At 27.0% G+C, this 17,619-nt stretch overlaps 1 protein-coding gene across 1 annotated transcript; it reads left to right on the forward strand.

The window, feature by feature from the left end:
* The first annotated feature begins 8,099 nt into the window (after nt 1–8,099).
* Nucleotides 8,100–17,348, forward strand: LOC129618518 (uncharacterized). The gene is made up of 4 exons (XM_055533314.1): nt 8,100–8,194; nt 8,250–8,578; nt 11,534–11,538; nt 17,304–17,348. Exons 1-4 carry the CDS (start codon nt 8,100–8,102, stop codon nt 17,346–17,348), a joined length of 474 nt encoding a protein of 157 aa, XP_055389289.1.
* Nucleotides 17,349–17,619: the final 271 nt, after the last annotated feature.

The raw sequence follows: 17,619 nt of genomic DNA on the forward strand, positions 1-17,619 counted from the left end.
TTTTCAATAATGTCGAGTTACGGTCGAGAGACCGTCGGGTATCTGTCGGAACATTCAAATCAAACATGGCTTCCTGAGTTGCCTGACAGGAAACATGTTGCCGGGTCCGGCTATCAGAGCTAACTTTGTTGAGCCATGTATTAAACGCTCTGTCTGAAGGGGCACCCCTTAAGGGGGTGTGTTTTTTCGTCTTCTCCAGAACCTGATAATTATTTAGTTACTAGTACTTTTGGAGGTGAGGGACTATAGTGGTCGCCAACACTGCTGACTTGGCGGCTGCCGTATCTAGTAAACACCCTCTCGCCATAAATGGGCTAATTCAGAGGGCTCTTAAACTCCTTTCTGACCGGGCTGCTGGCTTTCAGCAGAAGATATAAGATTCTAAGCATAACTCCACCGAAATTCAATGCAATCAGCTATCCATTAGCAGGGAGACTAAGTTCCTGGGCCCGATTCTTGATCTTGGAGAGATAAAAAAGGAATTATGGTCCTTTACCCGTGAAAGAACCCCTATCGTTGACAGAAGTGGAATTGACGAACATGCCATTCTAACATTATAAAGGATGGACTGCAAATTATTTTTTTAGCGGATCTTTTACCATTTGCAATATGATTTCCGTAAATAATAAGAGTTTTTTATTTAGTTCTAGTTTTAATTTCAAAACTTTGTTTACTAGTAGAAAACATGCTTTAAATATATTATAAAATTTAATAAATGTTTTACCATCCTAGTTCATACAAAAAATTAACAAACGTTAAAGATTAATTAATATAAAAAACTTACAATTTTTATAGTTTTAATGACCAATTAATTTTAAAATTTTCAAGTTCCTTTAAGAAAACATATTTTGTCATCAATTAAAATTTCAATTTCATCTAAAGTGGTTAGTGGTTTTTCCAAACGCATAATTAAAATAACACACAATAAATATACTAAATTATTTTCAAGTTTAATTAATACAAAATTAAGAAGCATGTATTAAACTACATATATATATGTATACATATATTAACTATACATTTTTAATACATTTTTATTTATATACTAATATCCAAGTAAATTAAGTTATTTTCATCAATTAATTGTATAAAATTAAAATTTTCAATATTAATTTTCTTAAATCATTTATTCATACATACGCTATTACAATATTATAAAATATAATTGGACAATATTCGCGCGAGTAATTGAAATATTTGTTACAATTATATATAAATTACATACATAGTTAAAATCAGTATTATATAATATACATATTATATAAAAGAAAATATAATATTGAAATAAATTCGAAAAGTTCATGTTCGAATATAGGGAAATTGGCAATAAAATGCAAAATAATATGCTATAGCATAGAAAATTTTCTTTTATTATTGTGTCATAAACTACAAAATTGATGTCACAACTTATAAACTATATATGATGTATATATACATATATATGTAGAGGAATTTATATACAATTATGCAGCATGTGTTTAAGTTCCAATAAAAATGAATATAAATGAATTTATATAGTAGAACATACCTTACCATATGCATAGCTTAAGATAATTTTATTTTTCGTGTCAAGTATATAAAAAAGTAAAATATACTTTTTTATTAGTAATGAATTCATTAAGCCAATCTTATTCTTTCTTATACATATACATGAAATACAAATAATATTATTATCTGGAATAGGTGGTATGAAAAAATTTTACTTTTGGAATAAAATTATATTATATAAATAAAGTTTTGTGGATTATATAATGAGAAGGAAAGTTGCAAAATATAATATTAAAAATAAAAACAAAAAAAAAAACATCACACAATAATAAAATTCTCATTTCGAATATTTTTATATTAAAAAATATGCTATGTAATAAAAAGAGGATTTTCCTTACATATACAGCAATCTTATATTGCATTGCAACAAAATAAAGTAATAAGTTAGTTAAATAAATATGTTATGTAACTTTCCCGATCATTAATGAGTATCGGAGTAAATTATGGTGGGTAAGAAAATTTCTTGTTTACATTGAATAAGTTGGTCAGTGATTAAATCATTTGAGTTGGTTTGCAATAATATTGATGTAAATAAATTTAACTGAATAATTTTTTTGTTTCAATTCATTGTTGTGCAGCCCGGCCGTCGGCAAAGTGAGGCCAATACAACTCAATAAAACATGGTGTAATAAAATTGTTACAATACTTTATGATGTAGTGACCATAATATTTGAAATGGTAATGAATATTTGAATTGATGGTAATAGTAATTGTCTTGCTGTAATTTGATTAAAAAAGTGAATGAAAATTGAAATAAAAATAGTATAGAAAATAAACATTCTGTTGATTAACATAAATTTCAATTGAAATTCACTTTTATATTGAAATTTTCAATAAATTCAAATTCTGTTTTGTTTGTGTCAAAAATATTATTTGCTATTTGACAAGAATATTTTTTAAGCAATTCAATATATTTGACATCAATGCAATATGAAAAAATGCTGTTAGGGCATTTTCAAAAAATATTTGACTAATTCAAAAGAAATAGTTTTAATATTGTAAATGACATTCGATTTATACATAATGTGTATTTCAAAAACCAGAATTTCTTAGAATTTTTAAATGAAAATATAAAAATTTTGAAAAGCAAAGCTAAAAAACAAATCAGGTCAAATTTGTTTGTCGGAATTAAATTTCAAAATTTTTATAAAATTACCCGGAAAAATAATAACTATTTTCTGTTTCTTGTATACTCAATATGTGGTGTTAAATTGTATATATGTACATATATATGTACAAGTAATAAATAAAGTAAATCGTTATGTTATTTCATAAGATTTTTACTCTATAAAAGAAATTTATTAAGTTTTCCTTTTTACGCTTTTAATTGGTTACTTATATTTTAATACTCTTTAATTAACTTTTCGGATTTAGTATGATATATATTATATAATATATAACTTGAATATTAGACAATAGCTGGCTTTAATATAATTTTTTTTTTAATATTATGTACATGCATATTTAATGAATTTAGCAAATTTATGAATAGTTTTTGTTTTTACTTTCAATATATTACACACATAGACGTAATATAGGATTTTGTTATAAGCTTAGAACATAATAAAATCACATATGAAAATCCTTGAATAAGTGGAATGATAAGAATGTAAAATATTGACGATGAATTTTTATACAAAAGTATTGCTGTTATCTTTCTCTTCCTATAACAATTGTATAGCTCCACTAAATTGAAATTTGTAATATTGTTAATGTGTAGAAAATCAACATGATACGGCTTTTTGCCGTTGTTATAGAGCTATTATTGATTCCAAACATAATAAATTCAAATTTATTTATGAAATTGGTTGCTTGCAATCAAGAATTTCTCACCAAATTTCCAAAATCTTATAAAATTTTGTGCATATTCTGCAATTTATACATACTATGATTTTTAATTATAATTTTCGTATTTTCATTTAACAAAGTTGTCATTCTGGGGTTGTTTTGTCATTGGAAGGTACGTAATATTTATGGTTCATTTGACGTTTTGTTTAAAAAAAAATAAATAATATTAATATTGTTATATTGCTTTTTTAAATTAAATGAAACAGAAGACAATCTGAAAACTTTATGACAATTAAAAAAAATATTAAGCACTAATACAAGATAAAAGGTTTTTGATGCCATTTTAAAAAGATTTTCGCTTTATTATCCTTTGAGTTTTTGTTTTTTATATTTAAAGCAAAATTTAATGAGAAAATTTTTTAAAGAATATGCACATTTTTTTTGTTTAATAGATTATGGTTGGTCAAAAAAATATTCCCTTGGAAAAGGCATTTAAGAAGGTTCAAAATAAATGTTCAGATTTTCAGATAAGGTTATTTTAAAGGTATTATCATTTCTGATGGATTTAAAATTGTTTCATAATTATTTTTCAGAATCCGGTTCATATACAGTAAAAGAGTAGTCGCTATGTTCTGAAAATTATATTCTACAAGGAAACATAAACGTTTTTGCAAAGTTTTCCTAAAATCTTAAAATTTTTGTGAATTTATAAAAGAATTTTAACGTAGAATTTATGCAAAACTTATAACGATTATGCAGAAGAGCACTTAAATGATATCACAAGATTTTTCTAAGGATCATATTCCTCTGATTTGCTCTGTTTATTCATAAGAAAAATTTCGCTAAGAAAAAATAAATTTCCCATTTGAAAATGCATAATATTATTTATTATTGTACATTATCAGTTTCGAATACTTTCTAAGGAACCAGTAACTTGATTTCTGAAGCAAACTGAATACGGTGAATAGAGAAAATATTTATATTTTCAACCTAGTAGAATGTTTTGTTCACAGTATAAATAAAATTGCTTTTCTATTTATATATGTACGTATATTATGAATAAATATTATACATACGTATATATACAAGTATTTTAGCTATTTGAAAAGAATAAGCTAAAATTTTGTTTCTTTTTATGTATATGTATGTATGTATATGGGTATAATGAAATTTAAAAATGTCAATGAACATGAAAATGTTTTCTGGTCTATTGAAAATAAATAAAGTTTAATGCCTGATTTTATAAATGCATTTTATAACTATGATAGATAGACTTGAATTGATATTTTCTTTTCATGAATAGATTTTACAGAAATAGAGAAACTTTCTTTTTAAACTCATTCCAATTGACTGTAAAATCGATTTCATACTTTTAATCCAATTGAAAAATAAAACATTTTTAAAAAAAAAATTTTGATTTTGAATATTTAATCATTTGGAAAATAGTATACTTTTTTCCTTATGCATTTTATACACATTATAAGAAAATTAAATTTAAGTTTCAAAAATATAAACACATACATACATATACATACATATATTTTTGTATATCTATATTTAAAATTTTGTTTTATTTGAAAATTGGAAATATTGGATTTGTTGCAATTTGGTTATTTGTTTTATACTGATTTATTTTCAGAAGGGGATAGACATACAGATAGTCATTTAAAGTAGTAACCAATACATATAAAATTTTTTAAATCTTATTGGCACATTTTTTTTGAAAAAATGAGGCTTTTTTGTTTTAAATTTAATAATTTGTTTTGGATTTTTAATAGGCTTGAATTTGAAATTTATTTAATATGGAAATTTTAGGAGAATATTTGGTAATTGCTAAATTAAAAAATTACAAAAAATTAAAATATAATTTAATCATCAAATTTCGGTGTAATGATTAAAATTTTTTGATTTATACTCACGATTGTTTGCTCACAAATCGAATAAAGCTGGGTCAACAAGTGAAAAAAATGATTTTAAGAGCAATCTAACCACAATGTTATTTAAAGCTGTTTCGGAACGTATCGTACCTTCACACTAAAATCTAATTTATAGCACTATTTTTCTTCCTCGAAAACTCCGAATAGGATTTAGTTTGTTCGAAGCTCATTACACTTCGTTCAACACTATCAGCCAAAAAATTTGGTGTTTTTAAATCCACACTTCATTTACAAAATATTTTCGGAAAGTCCAAGTGCAAATTGCTTGTGCGAAGTGCTAGCTTGATACCTTCGGAAGCAGCCTAAATTATTTTCATTCATATACCAAAACATTTCAAAGATTGTATACACTTAAGATGAGGAAGATTTCTTAACTCATGTTACTAACCCAGTAGTTTAGTAGCATAAGTTAAGAAATATAATTATATTTTTTGATGGCATGGCACATATATTTTTCTTAAAATAATCAAAAAATGGCATTATGTTACCTCAAGTTTTTGAGGATAATAACTTTTAGAGGGAAGAGATGGGTAAAAATTTTCTCTTATTTCTAGTAACTTCATTCAATCAAGTTATTAGAAGTAAGAGAAAGAGCTCTCTTTTCAATTTCACTTTATTCTATCTGCAAGGGTGTAGAAGTTATTTTGTCTGCAAGGTTTCGTAGAACATGTCTACGGACGGACGGACAAACGCACTGAGCGAAACGAATAAGCACTTTTTTTTTAATTTTTTTTGGTAAAGGGCTAAAAATGAATAAAATTTTACAAAGCATTTAGGAAATTGTATAATTATTCCTTATAGTTCAATTGATGTCTGCTGATAATGGCTTTCTCAGCAGACGGAAAAAGTTCTCTCAATCAACAAGATTAACTAAAATTCTCATTAAATAACTACGATATGAAAAAAAATTTAAGAAACTAAAAAGTTAATAAATTTGCCATCGCTTTTAAGTTACTTTTGAAATTTTAAATTTTAACTTGTTCGCAAAAACTCCTTTATATTTGAGTATTTTTTTTAAGGAAAAATAAAATCAAAATTCTAGTTGTTTTTATTTCAATACTAAATTTTCTTCACTGAAAAAAAAAAATTCCTTTTTAATAATCTTCATGTCATTCCGATTTTAATTAAATATTTTTGATGAAGGAAATTACTTTGCACACATCTTAATATTTTAGTATACGAATAATAGATTTTTTTTTTTGTTCAAGTCTCAAAAATAAAAAAAAATTTTTTGATAAAAAATTTCCTGTGTCTCATTTAGTTTTCTTCTTTATTTTTTACTTTATTTTTTATAAGATCCATCAAAACCGTGAATAAATTTTCTGAAAATGTTTTTGTTTTTTTTTCGAGCAAAATTCACGTGCACCTGAAAGGCACGTTTTTATTTAAGTTACTTTCGTGTCAATTTACCGTCAATTTATATATATATATATATATATGTATTTAAATATAATCTAAAAACATGATAATGTAAAAGTCAATAAATTTTTGTATAAATTATGTTAAAGAATAAATTCTAAACACGTCCTTAAATCTTAATCCAAAGCAAAGTAAAGAACATAAAAAAAAGAAAGATCCTAAATGTCTAAATATGTTCTTCTAATAGTATAAAGGGCCAATATTCTACTATAGAGATTAATAACTATGACGATGGGTTGGAAAATTTATTTTTTAAAAGTTAACTTTATCAAGGGGAAATCGTGTTTATCGTAATACTCGTATATGTAGGCATATATATTTATGTACCGTGTTATCTTTTCAATTTTATTAAATACATTTTAAAGAAATTTTGATGCATAATTTAAATTTAAATGACTTATAGGTGAAAATATAAATTTTCCTTAAATTTCTTTAATATATTATCAAATTATGTATAATATTAATTGGGGTAAGGAAAATCGAATATCCAAAAAAAAAAATTTTACTTAAAATTTTAAAAATCAATTAAATTTATTAAAAATAATAAACATATTTTAAACAGGCTTGTGGGTGAAATCGGTGTTGGATGTAAGAACATGGCGAGGCGCAGATACTCAGAGTGACCATATTCTAGTTACGGCTGACATAAGAAGCAAATTGGCGATTAGAAACGCACCAGCAAACTCCAGAAGGAAGCGAATATGTGTGCAAAAATTAAAATCAGGCGATACAAAGGAAGAATTTGTAAGAAACATACAACAAGCACTCAATAGCCAACAAAATATGTCACACAAACAAATACAAGATGTTTATCGCCGAGTTGGAGAAGACGTGCTGGGTCCCATAAAAGGTGAGAAGAAGGATTGGATCACAGAAGAAACATGGGCTGCCTTAGAAGAAAGGAAGCGTATAAGGCTCCAATTACTTACCAGTAACAGCACGGAACTGAAAAGCCAGCACAGAGATATTTGTAGAAGAATAAAGAGAATGGCCAGGAAAGATAAAAGAAAGTTCTACAGCAACATTGCAAAAGAGGCACAGACGGCTGCTGGACGAGGTGACTCAAGAACATTATATCAGAAAATTAATACACTATCGAGGAAGAGCAGTCACAAACAAATGCCTGTGCGAAACAAAGATGGCATGATAATGACCTCCGCTGAAGAACAACTAAACTAATGGAGAGAAACGAACATCCAAGATGTAGAAGAAAAACCAGTCATAAACATCAGAGAGGACACCACAATCAACCAAGGCCTCCCCCGCACTAAGAAAAATAATAGAAGCCATAAGAAAATTAAAAGCAAATAAGGCAGAAGGAATCGACAGCATACCGGCTGAGCTATTAAAGGCTGCAGAGCTAACAGCTGCAACTGTTATCCAATCATCACCAATCATAGAAAAAATATGGCAAGAAGAAAACGTACCAAAAGATTGGAAAACAGGAATAATTATAAAGTTACCCAAGAAGGGAGATCTGACGCAATGCAGAAACTGGACGGGTATTACAATACTGAGCAGTATTACAAAGGTTGTAGCCCTAATAATATAATCCAGAATAGTCGAAAAATTGGATGCATCAATCAGAGAAGAACAGGCGTTCTTTCGACAAAGTCGGGGGTACACAGAACCTGCGAGCACTTTGAGACTGATCATCGAGCAGTCGATAGAGTGGAACAACCCGTTATATGCAACATTCATAGATTTCGAGCGAGCATTCGATTCCATCAAGCGCAGCATGATATGGACAACACTAAAGAGACACAGAATCGTTGCAAAAGTTATAAATATAATAAGATCTTTGTACGACAACGCAGAAACAATGGTGTCGCATAATGGTAGACTTAGTACCCCAATAACAACAACAGCAGGAGTAAGACAAGGATGTAAGACAAGGGTCCTTATCTCCACTACTCTTCATCACGGTACTTGACAAGTGTATGAAAGAAATAGAAGCACGTAGAAGGGGATAACCTGGCAGCTTTCGCAGAAACTCTAGAGTATGGAGTATGCAGATGACATAGTCATATTGAGCCACTTAGCAGAAGAAATGCAAACAACTATCAACGAGCTGAGATCTACGTTTGGGTCTACGCATAAAGATGCTTGAGAATAAAATCTACAAGCCAGATATCCATGTATTTAGAAAATACCCATATTGGGGAGGTAGCAGAATTTGAGTACTTAGGTAGCATGATAGCAACTGATGGAGGCACGAGTAGAGACATAGAACACAGAATATCAAAGGCCGGAAGTGCATTTGGAAGGCTGCGGCCGGTGTGGAGGTCTACACAAATAGCAAGGGGTACAAAAATCAGAATATTTGATGTGTGTGTCAAGTCTGTGTTGTTCTACGGAAGTGAGACGTGGCTGGTTTCAAAGAACAACATGAGAAAATAGCAAGTGTTCGTAAACAGGTGCCTTAGGATTATATGCCGCATCTTCTGGCCCAGAAGAATAATGAATGAGGAGTTGTGGATTCTGACAAAGCAGGAACCAATCTGGGTCCAGACAAGAAGGAAAGAGTGGAAATGTGTAGGCCACATTCTGAGGCGGCCGACAACATCACTGGCGCGTTAGGCCCTAGAATGGAATCCCCAAGGGAGGAGAAGTGTGGGAAAGAAAAACAGGCTTGTATTTAAGCATAAAAAAATTTAATTTAAAATTAAATTTAAAGTTGAACCGAATTGGGAAATGTTGGCTGTTCCTATATATACGTGAAATGCTGTTATGAAAAAAAAATGTCGAATTTGAATCTCAATACAATCTAAAATATTTCATATAAAAATGCTTAATGCTGTAGAGCAAAGAATTGAGCAAAAAAAAAGCCGGAGTGGTAATTTACTATTTTAGGAAAAAGAGAGCAAAACACATAAAAAGTACCATTATGAAAAAGGAATGTAAGATTAAAAAGATTAAAACTCTCAATACTAAATTTTAAAAAATTATGTAGTATACTACAAAAAAAAAATGGTATACTGCAAAAAATTAAGATTGTTGATGTGGTTTAAAAGAATATTATAGGTGTTCCACAAAAAAAAAATTTCTCTTTTGCTTTATATAATAGTCTATATATTTGAGTACATAAATATCTGTAAGATTTAGTTAAAGTGCATACTTAAAATTGTATTTAATTTCGAAGTGTCTTATAAAAAAGAGAAAAAAAAACTCATTATTAATTTTTAAAAAGCTCTCTACTTAGGTCATTTAACCAATTTTAAAAGCTCCTCTTTATCATATGGGTAGTATAAGTTTCATAATATTGAAAATTTGTTTGTAGTCCTATTAACTTGATTTAGGAACTACATATTATATATATATGTATGTATATATACACATAAATTTATTATAATTACAAGTAATTTTGGATTTTTGAAATTAAAAAAAATTATTTGGAATTGTAATGAAATTGTTAGGGCAGTTCGATAAATTTCGTGAATTTTTAATTTTTATATTAAGTCTTTAAATTTTGATTGCCTGTACCTCTTAGAGCTTTAGAGATCCTTTTAAATTTTGAATGTTACTAAAATAAAATTCACTTAGAATAAACTTAACATCGAAAATATTCCAAAATCGTTCAATATTTTCAACAAAATTAATAATTCGTAGCTCAGTACTGTAGTTCAGTTGATAAAGCGTCCACTTAGAAAGCGGTAGGCCACTAGTATTTTTTGTGCCTTTACTCGTTCCTTTGATTACGTCATCAACCTGCTCTGCAATTGTGTGAAAAAATTTCAATTAGTTTTTCTTATAAGAATCAAAAAAAAAACTATGAACAACTACACGTTGTGTTAGTAATTAATAATATCAGTAGCTCGATTATTAGACACACCTAAATATATTGAATTTTGTGTTCCATTTATACATTATTTCGTTTAAAAATTCAATTACTTTAAAAGTTAATTTTAATAGCTTTTTAGTTCATTTTTAATTTTCTATCATATTGTAAAATTCGGGTTTAATGTCGGCTTCAGATTGAATAAATTTTGTCGAATCCTCTGTGTTAATTTTTATAGTACTCTTTACTATATATTTATAATTCAATAACTGGTCTTTTAATATAATTAAATGTGCAATGAGATTATGCTCTCTTGATATTATTATTATAGTTTAGAATACTTATAATCCAAAGATTTCTGTCTAGAGGTAATAAAGAAAATTCAGAGAAAATAAAAGCATCAATCTTTAATACATTTTCTAATTCTTTAAAAATATATAAAAACCGTTTATATTTCAAGAAGTACAAGTTTGCATTTAAAGTATAATTTGAGCTTTCAACAGCAGTACTCAATGTGATCATTTAAAAAAATTATTTTAAAGCAACGTTTCATGAAAAAGGTATTTAAAAAAAATTAGTTTATTTTTTTTTACCAGAAAAACAATAACTGTTCTATAATTGTTTTATTCTAGAAATTTTTCAAATATTTTCCTTTAACCAGACTGTAAAAAAAAAAAACGTTTTTACTAAACGAGTTTTTTTTTTTCATATTTTCCACCTTTTTTCATTTAATTTTTTCAAGCGAATTCAAAAAATTTTTTTTTTCGCTTTTTTTTTTTATTTTGCGAATTTTTTAATAAAAGTAATGGAGAAAACATTTTTGAAGCGGATATTGTGGTAAAAGAGCTGTGTGGAAATGAGTTATAACTGTAAAAGCAAAAAATAAAAGGGAAGACGAATAAAACACTTTACCACATAATGAAAATTTTTTAAAATTGTACAGAGAAAAAAAAAACAAAAAAAAAATTTAAGTGTTGAAAAAAATTTTTTGATTTCTAAAGAAAGCAATCAATTTAATGATAATGATGAAAAAGTTGTTATTCTTTTTAAATAATGATTTCAGATAAGGTGGGTTAAAAAATGTATGTGCAACGCACGGCTTTATAAATTTTTCATTACTAGTGAATTCTAATTTTTTTTTTTTATTAATAAAAAATAATTATTAATTTTATAATATTAAATTACTGGGAAAATTATTAATTAAATATAATTTAACATTAAATTATTTTTTTAAATGGGAAATGTTGTTGTCATTGTCACGTGTTGTTGCAGTTGTCTTTATTTGTCACAACTAATGGTTTGTAAGTCAAAATTCCTTTTAGCCTTTTTTTTTAAATCGTGTTCCATATAGAGACAATTTACAATTAGTGTTTAGCAATTTTCTAAAAAAAAATGTAATAACATAATTATTGCATACTTTTAGGGTACAATAAGAATTTTTAATGTAAGCCATAACAAATTAATGTAAAAATTAATATCCGGGTTACTTTGATCATTTAAAATGTTTAGTTCAATTTTCTGATAGGTTAGTTTCCGTTTTATTTGTCTTCTTTTGCAGAAAATTTAAGAGAGATGTTAATTAAGAAAGGAAAACCGGTTTCTTCCATATTAGATGAGATATTTATTTAAATGTGGTAGCAGTTAAAATTTTGATCTTTTTGAGCCTAGCGTCAAAGACACCGAAACAATATTAAAAAATTTTTTAATTTTAGATTATTATTAAAATAGTTTTTGATTTCATTATATATATATGTACATAGTTTCGTAATAATGAAAAATCCAAAATCACAAACTGAAGCTTATAATATCATCCAAATTTTGTAATCATTTAAATAGCGAATCCGTATTTTTTTTTCCTTCTTCACTCCTAGGAAGAGCATTGGGCTACTACATGATATCATGCCTTAGTTTCATAGCGTCATAGAATTAACTAGGTAGGTGACTAGCCGTAGGTTTTTATTTATATTAAGTAGTTAAGTTTATTAACATTTAGTATTTATTTTTCTTAGTTTTTAATATCGAATATAATATATTTTTAAAAATTACTTGTATAATATTTTTTAGTATTGTATGTTAAGTTATATAATATTGAAAATAATTTTTATAGTGGCCGGTCAAACCGGGGTTTGAACCCGAGACCCTTCGGTTAAAGGATCAATGACATAACCACTGCACCATTGACCAGGTCGCCGAATCCGTAAAATATACCTTATTCGAACAAAATATTGTTAAATATTGAATTTTATGGAAACCTTTCTACACCAGAAAAAAACAAGAAATAAAAATGTTAAGCTAGTTCGAAGCAAAAAATAAAATTGGGTCAAATCAATGGTTTATATTGTAGCACTTTTCCCTTCAACAAGTGAAAATTCTGCTTTTAAATACAGTCTATGTATACCTATCACACTATTAAAATTATTTTCATTTAGGATTGCATATATTTAGGATCATGTATATATGCAGTCTTTGAAATAAAGCAAAAATTAATATAAAGTGGGGCTAACATAATGCTCGATTTTAAGGTTTAATTGTGTGAGTTAAGAAAAATAATTATATTTTTTAATGTCATGGAATTTACCGTTAGCTTTTTGTGTTTATAGAAATTTGAAAAAGCTTGCGGTTTCGGAAATATAAGGTGTCAAAAATTCAAATTTTACAAATTTCAAGAGGCGATAACTTGAGAGGGGGTGGAGTGTGGTAAAAAATTTTCTTCCAACGAAATGAACTATTTGTTAATGTCTAAAAGCCCCTAAAACTTCAAGCTTTTACAGGCTAGGGTCTAGAAGAAAAACGACATCAAAAATTTGGAAAAGGACTTTAGATAACGGTAAATTTGAACGGCCATTTTGTTTTTCTAAAGTTTAACTATATTATACCGCGCTAAGGGAAGCAAGCCGCTGCCTTTCTGCGTTTGCAAAATTTCAAAAATGCTTATGGTTTCATTGCAAGAAGTAATTAAAAAAGGCCATTATTAGGGTTTTGGAGGGGTATAACTTCTAGAGGGGGGGAGATAGGTAAAAATTTTGTTCTATGGAAATAAGTTTCTAGTAAAGGTCAATGTATGTATTAAATTTCAGCTTTCAATCTTCAAGGGCGTAGAAGTTTTGTAAACAAAAAAAGTGTCCACGCGTCCGTCCGTGGACAGAGTGAAACTAATAAGCACTATTTTCAAAAAATTTTTGGAAAAGTGCTAATTAACATACATAGCTTTTGTTTAGCCGTGAAATGTGTAGTTTTTTTTACTTTTTCCATATATGTATAATAACAAAAGTTAACTGCTCTTAACTCTTCTATTTTTACATTTTAAAAAAAATATTCGGAATTCTAAAAACTTTTTAACATTTTTTCATTTGAAACATAAAATTTTATGTTGATGTGACAAAATTAAGCGCGAACAATTATAGGATATGATTAAAGAAGTTCTTATTTGATTTATAATTTAGGAATCTTTTTAGATCACAATTTGTATGTAGGATTTTCCAGAACAATAAAATAAATAGATTCATATAAAGTTAAAAGTTTCGGTTGTTTTAAAAGAAAGCAAGCCGGAGCATAATTTTATTATGAAAATTTATCGCCTTTGTCACTATTATGTAACAATAACCCTTTAATTTCTGTTGAATTTATGTATAGTATTGGAAAAATTTGTAAAAATACGAAAAGTTTATAAGTATAATAAAATTATACTAGAAAAATTTTAAATATGCAAGCTACTCGTATTCCTAAAAACAATTTTTTCAATTATAATTTGGCAACTCTATTGCCAAAACAATTCGAAATCATGTGTACTTCAATTATAGCTCAACTTGTGCTGACGGTATAATTTTAAATTTTTAAATGAATCAAACACATTACATTTTTTTTTTAATAAATCGGAAAATGAAAGTGGAAATCAAACGAAAAAAAAAAACACCGTCAAATATTTCCACCAAAAATGTTACTCGTATTTGATAAAAAAAAATTTAGAAATAAAACAGACATCAAAGCAATTTATACAATTTGAATAATTTTCATAGTTTTCGTACTTCAAAGCAAATATTTTTCTTTTATCTTTGAATTGATGATGTCTTCATTACGAAATTTTTCATATGAAAATTGCAATCATGTCTCTACGGAATATTTGATAGCTAATAGTAAATACAAATGAGGAAAAGTTTTCACTTTAAAGGTATTGAAATATTTAATCGATTTTATAAGGTACATGAAAATATTATGCGTTTATAAAAATATTAGATTGTATTAAATAGCATTGAAATTAATAAGTTGCTTCTAAAATAATTCACATTTGTTAAAATTTAATATTAATTGAAGAAAATTAAGTGGTCTTATTTTCTGGTTTTAATGCTTCGTCAATGATGTAAGGAAAGACCTATACAAAGAAGGGAAGTAGAATGCGAATCAAAACAGTTCGCCTGTTGTGTATTAGCAAGCTTCTCATACAATGCGAAAGATTGCTTAAAAGGAAAATCTTATACAAAAAACGAAAAATGTCAAAATTTTGAATGGGTTAGAAGCAGGTCCGATTGTAGACCTTAAGGTTTTCGGATGTCAGTCGAGACTATCAGGATATCGTGGCCTCCTCTGCGAATGTCCATTTTTAAAGGAGAGGAGTAGACTCATACTGGGTGAGCTTTTTTCTTTTTTTTGGGCTAGAGGAATTATCGAATATTGCCTTGGCAAAGTTGCAGAGATTTGTAAGGGTCGGCTTCGGTGATCTGGTTAGTTTTTCTAGATTTCGGCGGAGGGTTTTTTCGTCAATTTTTCCGTTGTGGATTTCAATGATCATAATTTTTTGTTTAGCGCCATAAGTAAAGCCGTGCGACGCCCCTCTCGCCGACTAAAGGTTAGAGATCCGGTTGTTGATATTTTGGAACATGCGGTACGTATTTTGATTAAAATGTATATAGGTATAATTATAACTATAGGTGGTATTATTTAAAATAGTTATATTAATACGCTTTCGCTCTCACCTTCTTCTAAACACATACATACATATGTGATTGATTATCAATTGATAACATCACCACGGAGATCACTTGATATGTAATATTATCGGAACTTTATTGTGCGATTAATATTTTGGAGATTATGTAAAGAAAAATCTACAACTGCGAAACGAGACGATTCTGAAGACCATGCAGAATAAAAACCCTTCAAAATTTCTTATTAAATTAAAAATAGTCAACTTATGTGTTGTCACATAACTTATATTTGCATTTAATATTATATTATAATTAACATAGTTTTCATGGGAAAATTCAATTGAAAACGAAAATTTATATAAAGTGAAATTAAATGTTTTTTTTGTGTTTTTTCTTAGTTTTTTATTATATTTGCTGCACAATATTGTTTAAGATTATCAAGTACATTATTTATAAATTTTTAATTCAATCAATAATTGCATTATTATCAAGTGCTTAAAAGAGAAAATTGTATATTGAATTCAATCATGATTTATATATTATTAATTGTATTCTGATTTAATTTATAAAGCCAAACTTATTGAATTGAAAAATTGTTCATTTAATTAACAGAGAAATAAATTTAATTATGAATTAATTTCGATTTTTCACAATGATAGAAAAATGCAAAAAAAAAAAAAATTATAAAGAATATTTTAATATTTAAATGCGGTATGCTTTTGTATGTAGCTTAAAAACTTTTGGTTAGTGAATTTTTCATATTAAATCAAATAAAATGAATTTAAAAGTATAATATGAAAAATTAATAATTAATAAACATTATTATGTATTTGAACATTCATATATATACATTTGTTTATATTTATGTAAGTGTGCTCGTTCCTCAATTCTGTATTGCAGTAATACTGAATTTTCAAAGCTGATTCAATTTGGTTATAATCTACAAGTCAGGTTAATATACGTCGTTGTCTGAATGTAGTTAGCTAAAATACACGTCGTTACCCGAATTTTCGGTTACTTTTTTTACGAACCTGTAAGCTTTCTAAAATTTCTACAAAACCGAGTAGCTAATATCTAGTTATCAAACGAATGAAGAGAATTACAGCTTCGTTAAATTTTCGTTCACATCTTAATAGTGTGCCATAATCATTTACTTTACATTACAAATTCGATTTATTAATAGAATAACACTTAAGTAGAATATTATTTTTCTAAAAAAAAGGATTAACACTCTTTCTAACTCATTAATTCTTCCGAGGAAGAATTAAACCAATTTTTAAATAAATGTTTATAAAGTATGAAAACTATGAAAATTGGTTTAATTCATATGAATTTATTAAAGTTGCATGTGCTAGTCTACATACATACTAGATTGATCATTTATATTTATTGTTATTCTTTACTGTTCTTATACGAATTACAGAAGTTTTTTAATAAATCATAAATACTTTATGAATTTTATGAAATTTTTTCCTTATATACATTATTAAATTTTTAATTCTTTTCCGTATATTGCTTTGACATATCGAACTTCGTTATGAACTCTTATAAATATAAATAATATTGTGTATATAAAGTTATTGAAAAGAGCAAAACCGGAAAAAAAATATAATATTTAAAATCAAAATTTTTTATCCGCATCAAATTATCAATCAATCATTTCTCCTATTATTTTACAGTTCAATAATTCATTTTATTGGGCTTCAAGTTTCCACTTTGTAACAAAAACAAATATATATATAATATACATATATCTATATGTACAATGTATTATGTTTATAAACATTTCTCAAGGGAAATACATAATATTCGGGTCGGCATATTATATACGGTGATCCTTTTTTACTGTATGTTTTTGTTATTTTCTTATATTATTTTATATACATATATTTTATATTACTCTTAATACAGGAGGATAAAAGCAATGAAAAAATGATGAAGAATATGTCAGATTAAAATGTGGTCACGGTCAGCTCAATATATGTAACTGCTTGTATAATATATGTACATACATATATTCATACACAAACCATATTATTTATGACATTTTTATATTGCTTACTGAGATTGACAAAGTTATCTGTACTAGTTTTTAAACACTTATCCTTCTTTTGATTAAAAAAAAAAAAATAAAGCAATTTTTTTTAATATTTATATTTTCACTACTGTTTTTTTTGAACTAGCGTCAAAGTTCAGGAAAAGGCTGACTATATAAAATAATGGCTGT

This window comes from Condylostylus longicornis, unplaced genomic scaffold (genome assembly GCF_029603195.1).
Source record: "Condylostylus longicornis isolate FDR11 unplaced genomic scaffold, ASM2960319v2 ptg000008l, whole genome shotgun sequence".
Lineage (NCBI taxonomy): Eukaryota > Metazoa > Arthropoda > Insecta > Diptera > Dolichopodidae > Condylostylus > Condylostylus longicornis.

Excerpts from the sequence above, each read along its gene's own strand:
- LOC129618518 (XM_055533314.1), top strand. The coding sequence starts at position 8,100 with ATGGCAAGAAGAAAACGTACCAAAAGATTGGAAAACAGGAATAATTAT. Across the intron at positions 8,195-8,249 it reads GCAATGCAGAAACTGGACGG|AATAGTCGAAAAATTGGATG; the intron begins GTATTACAATAC and ends AATATAATCCAG.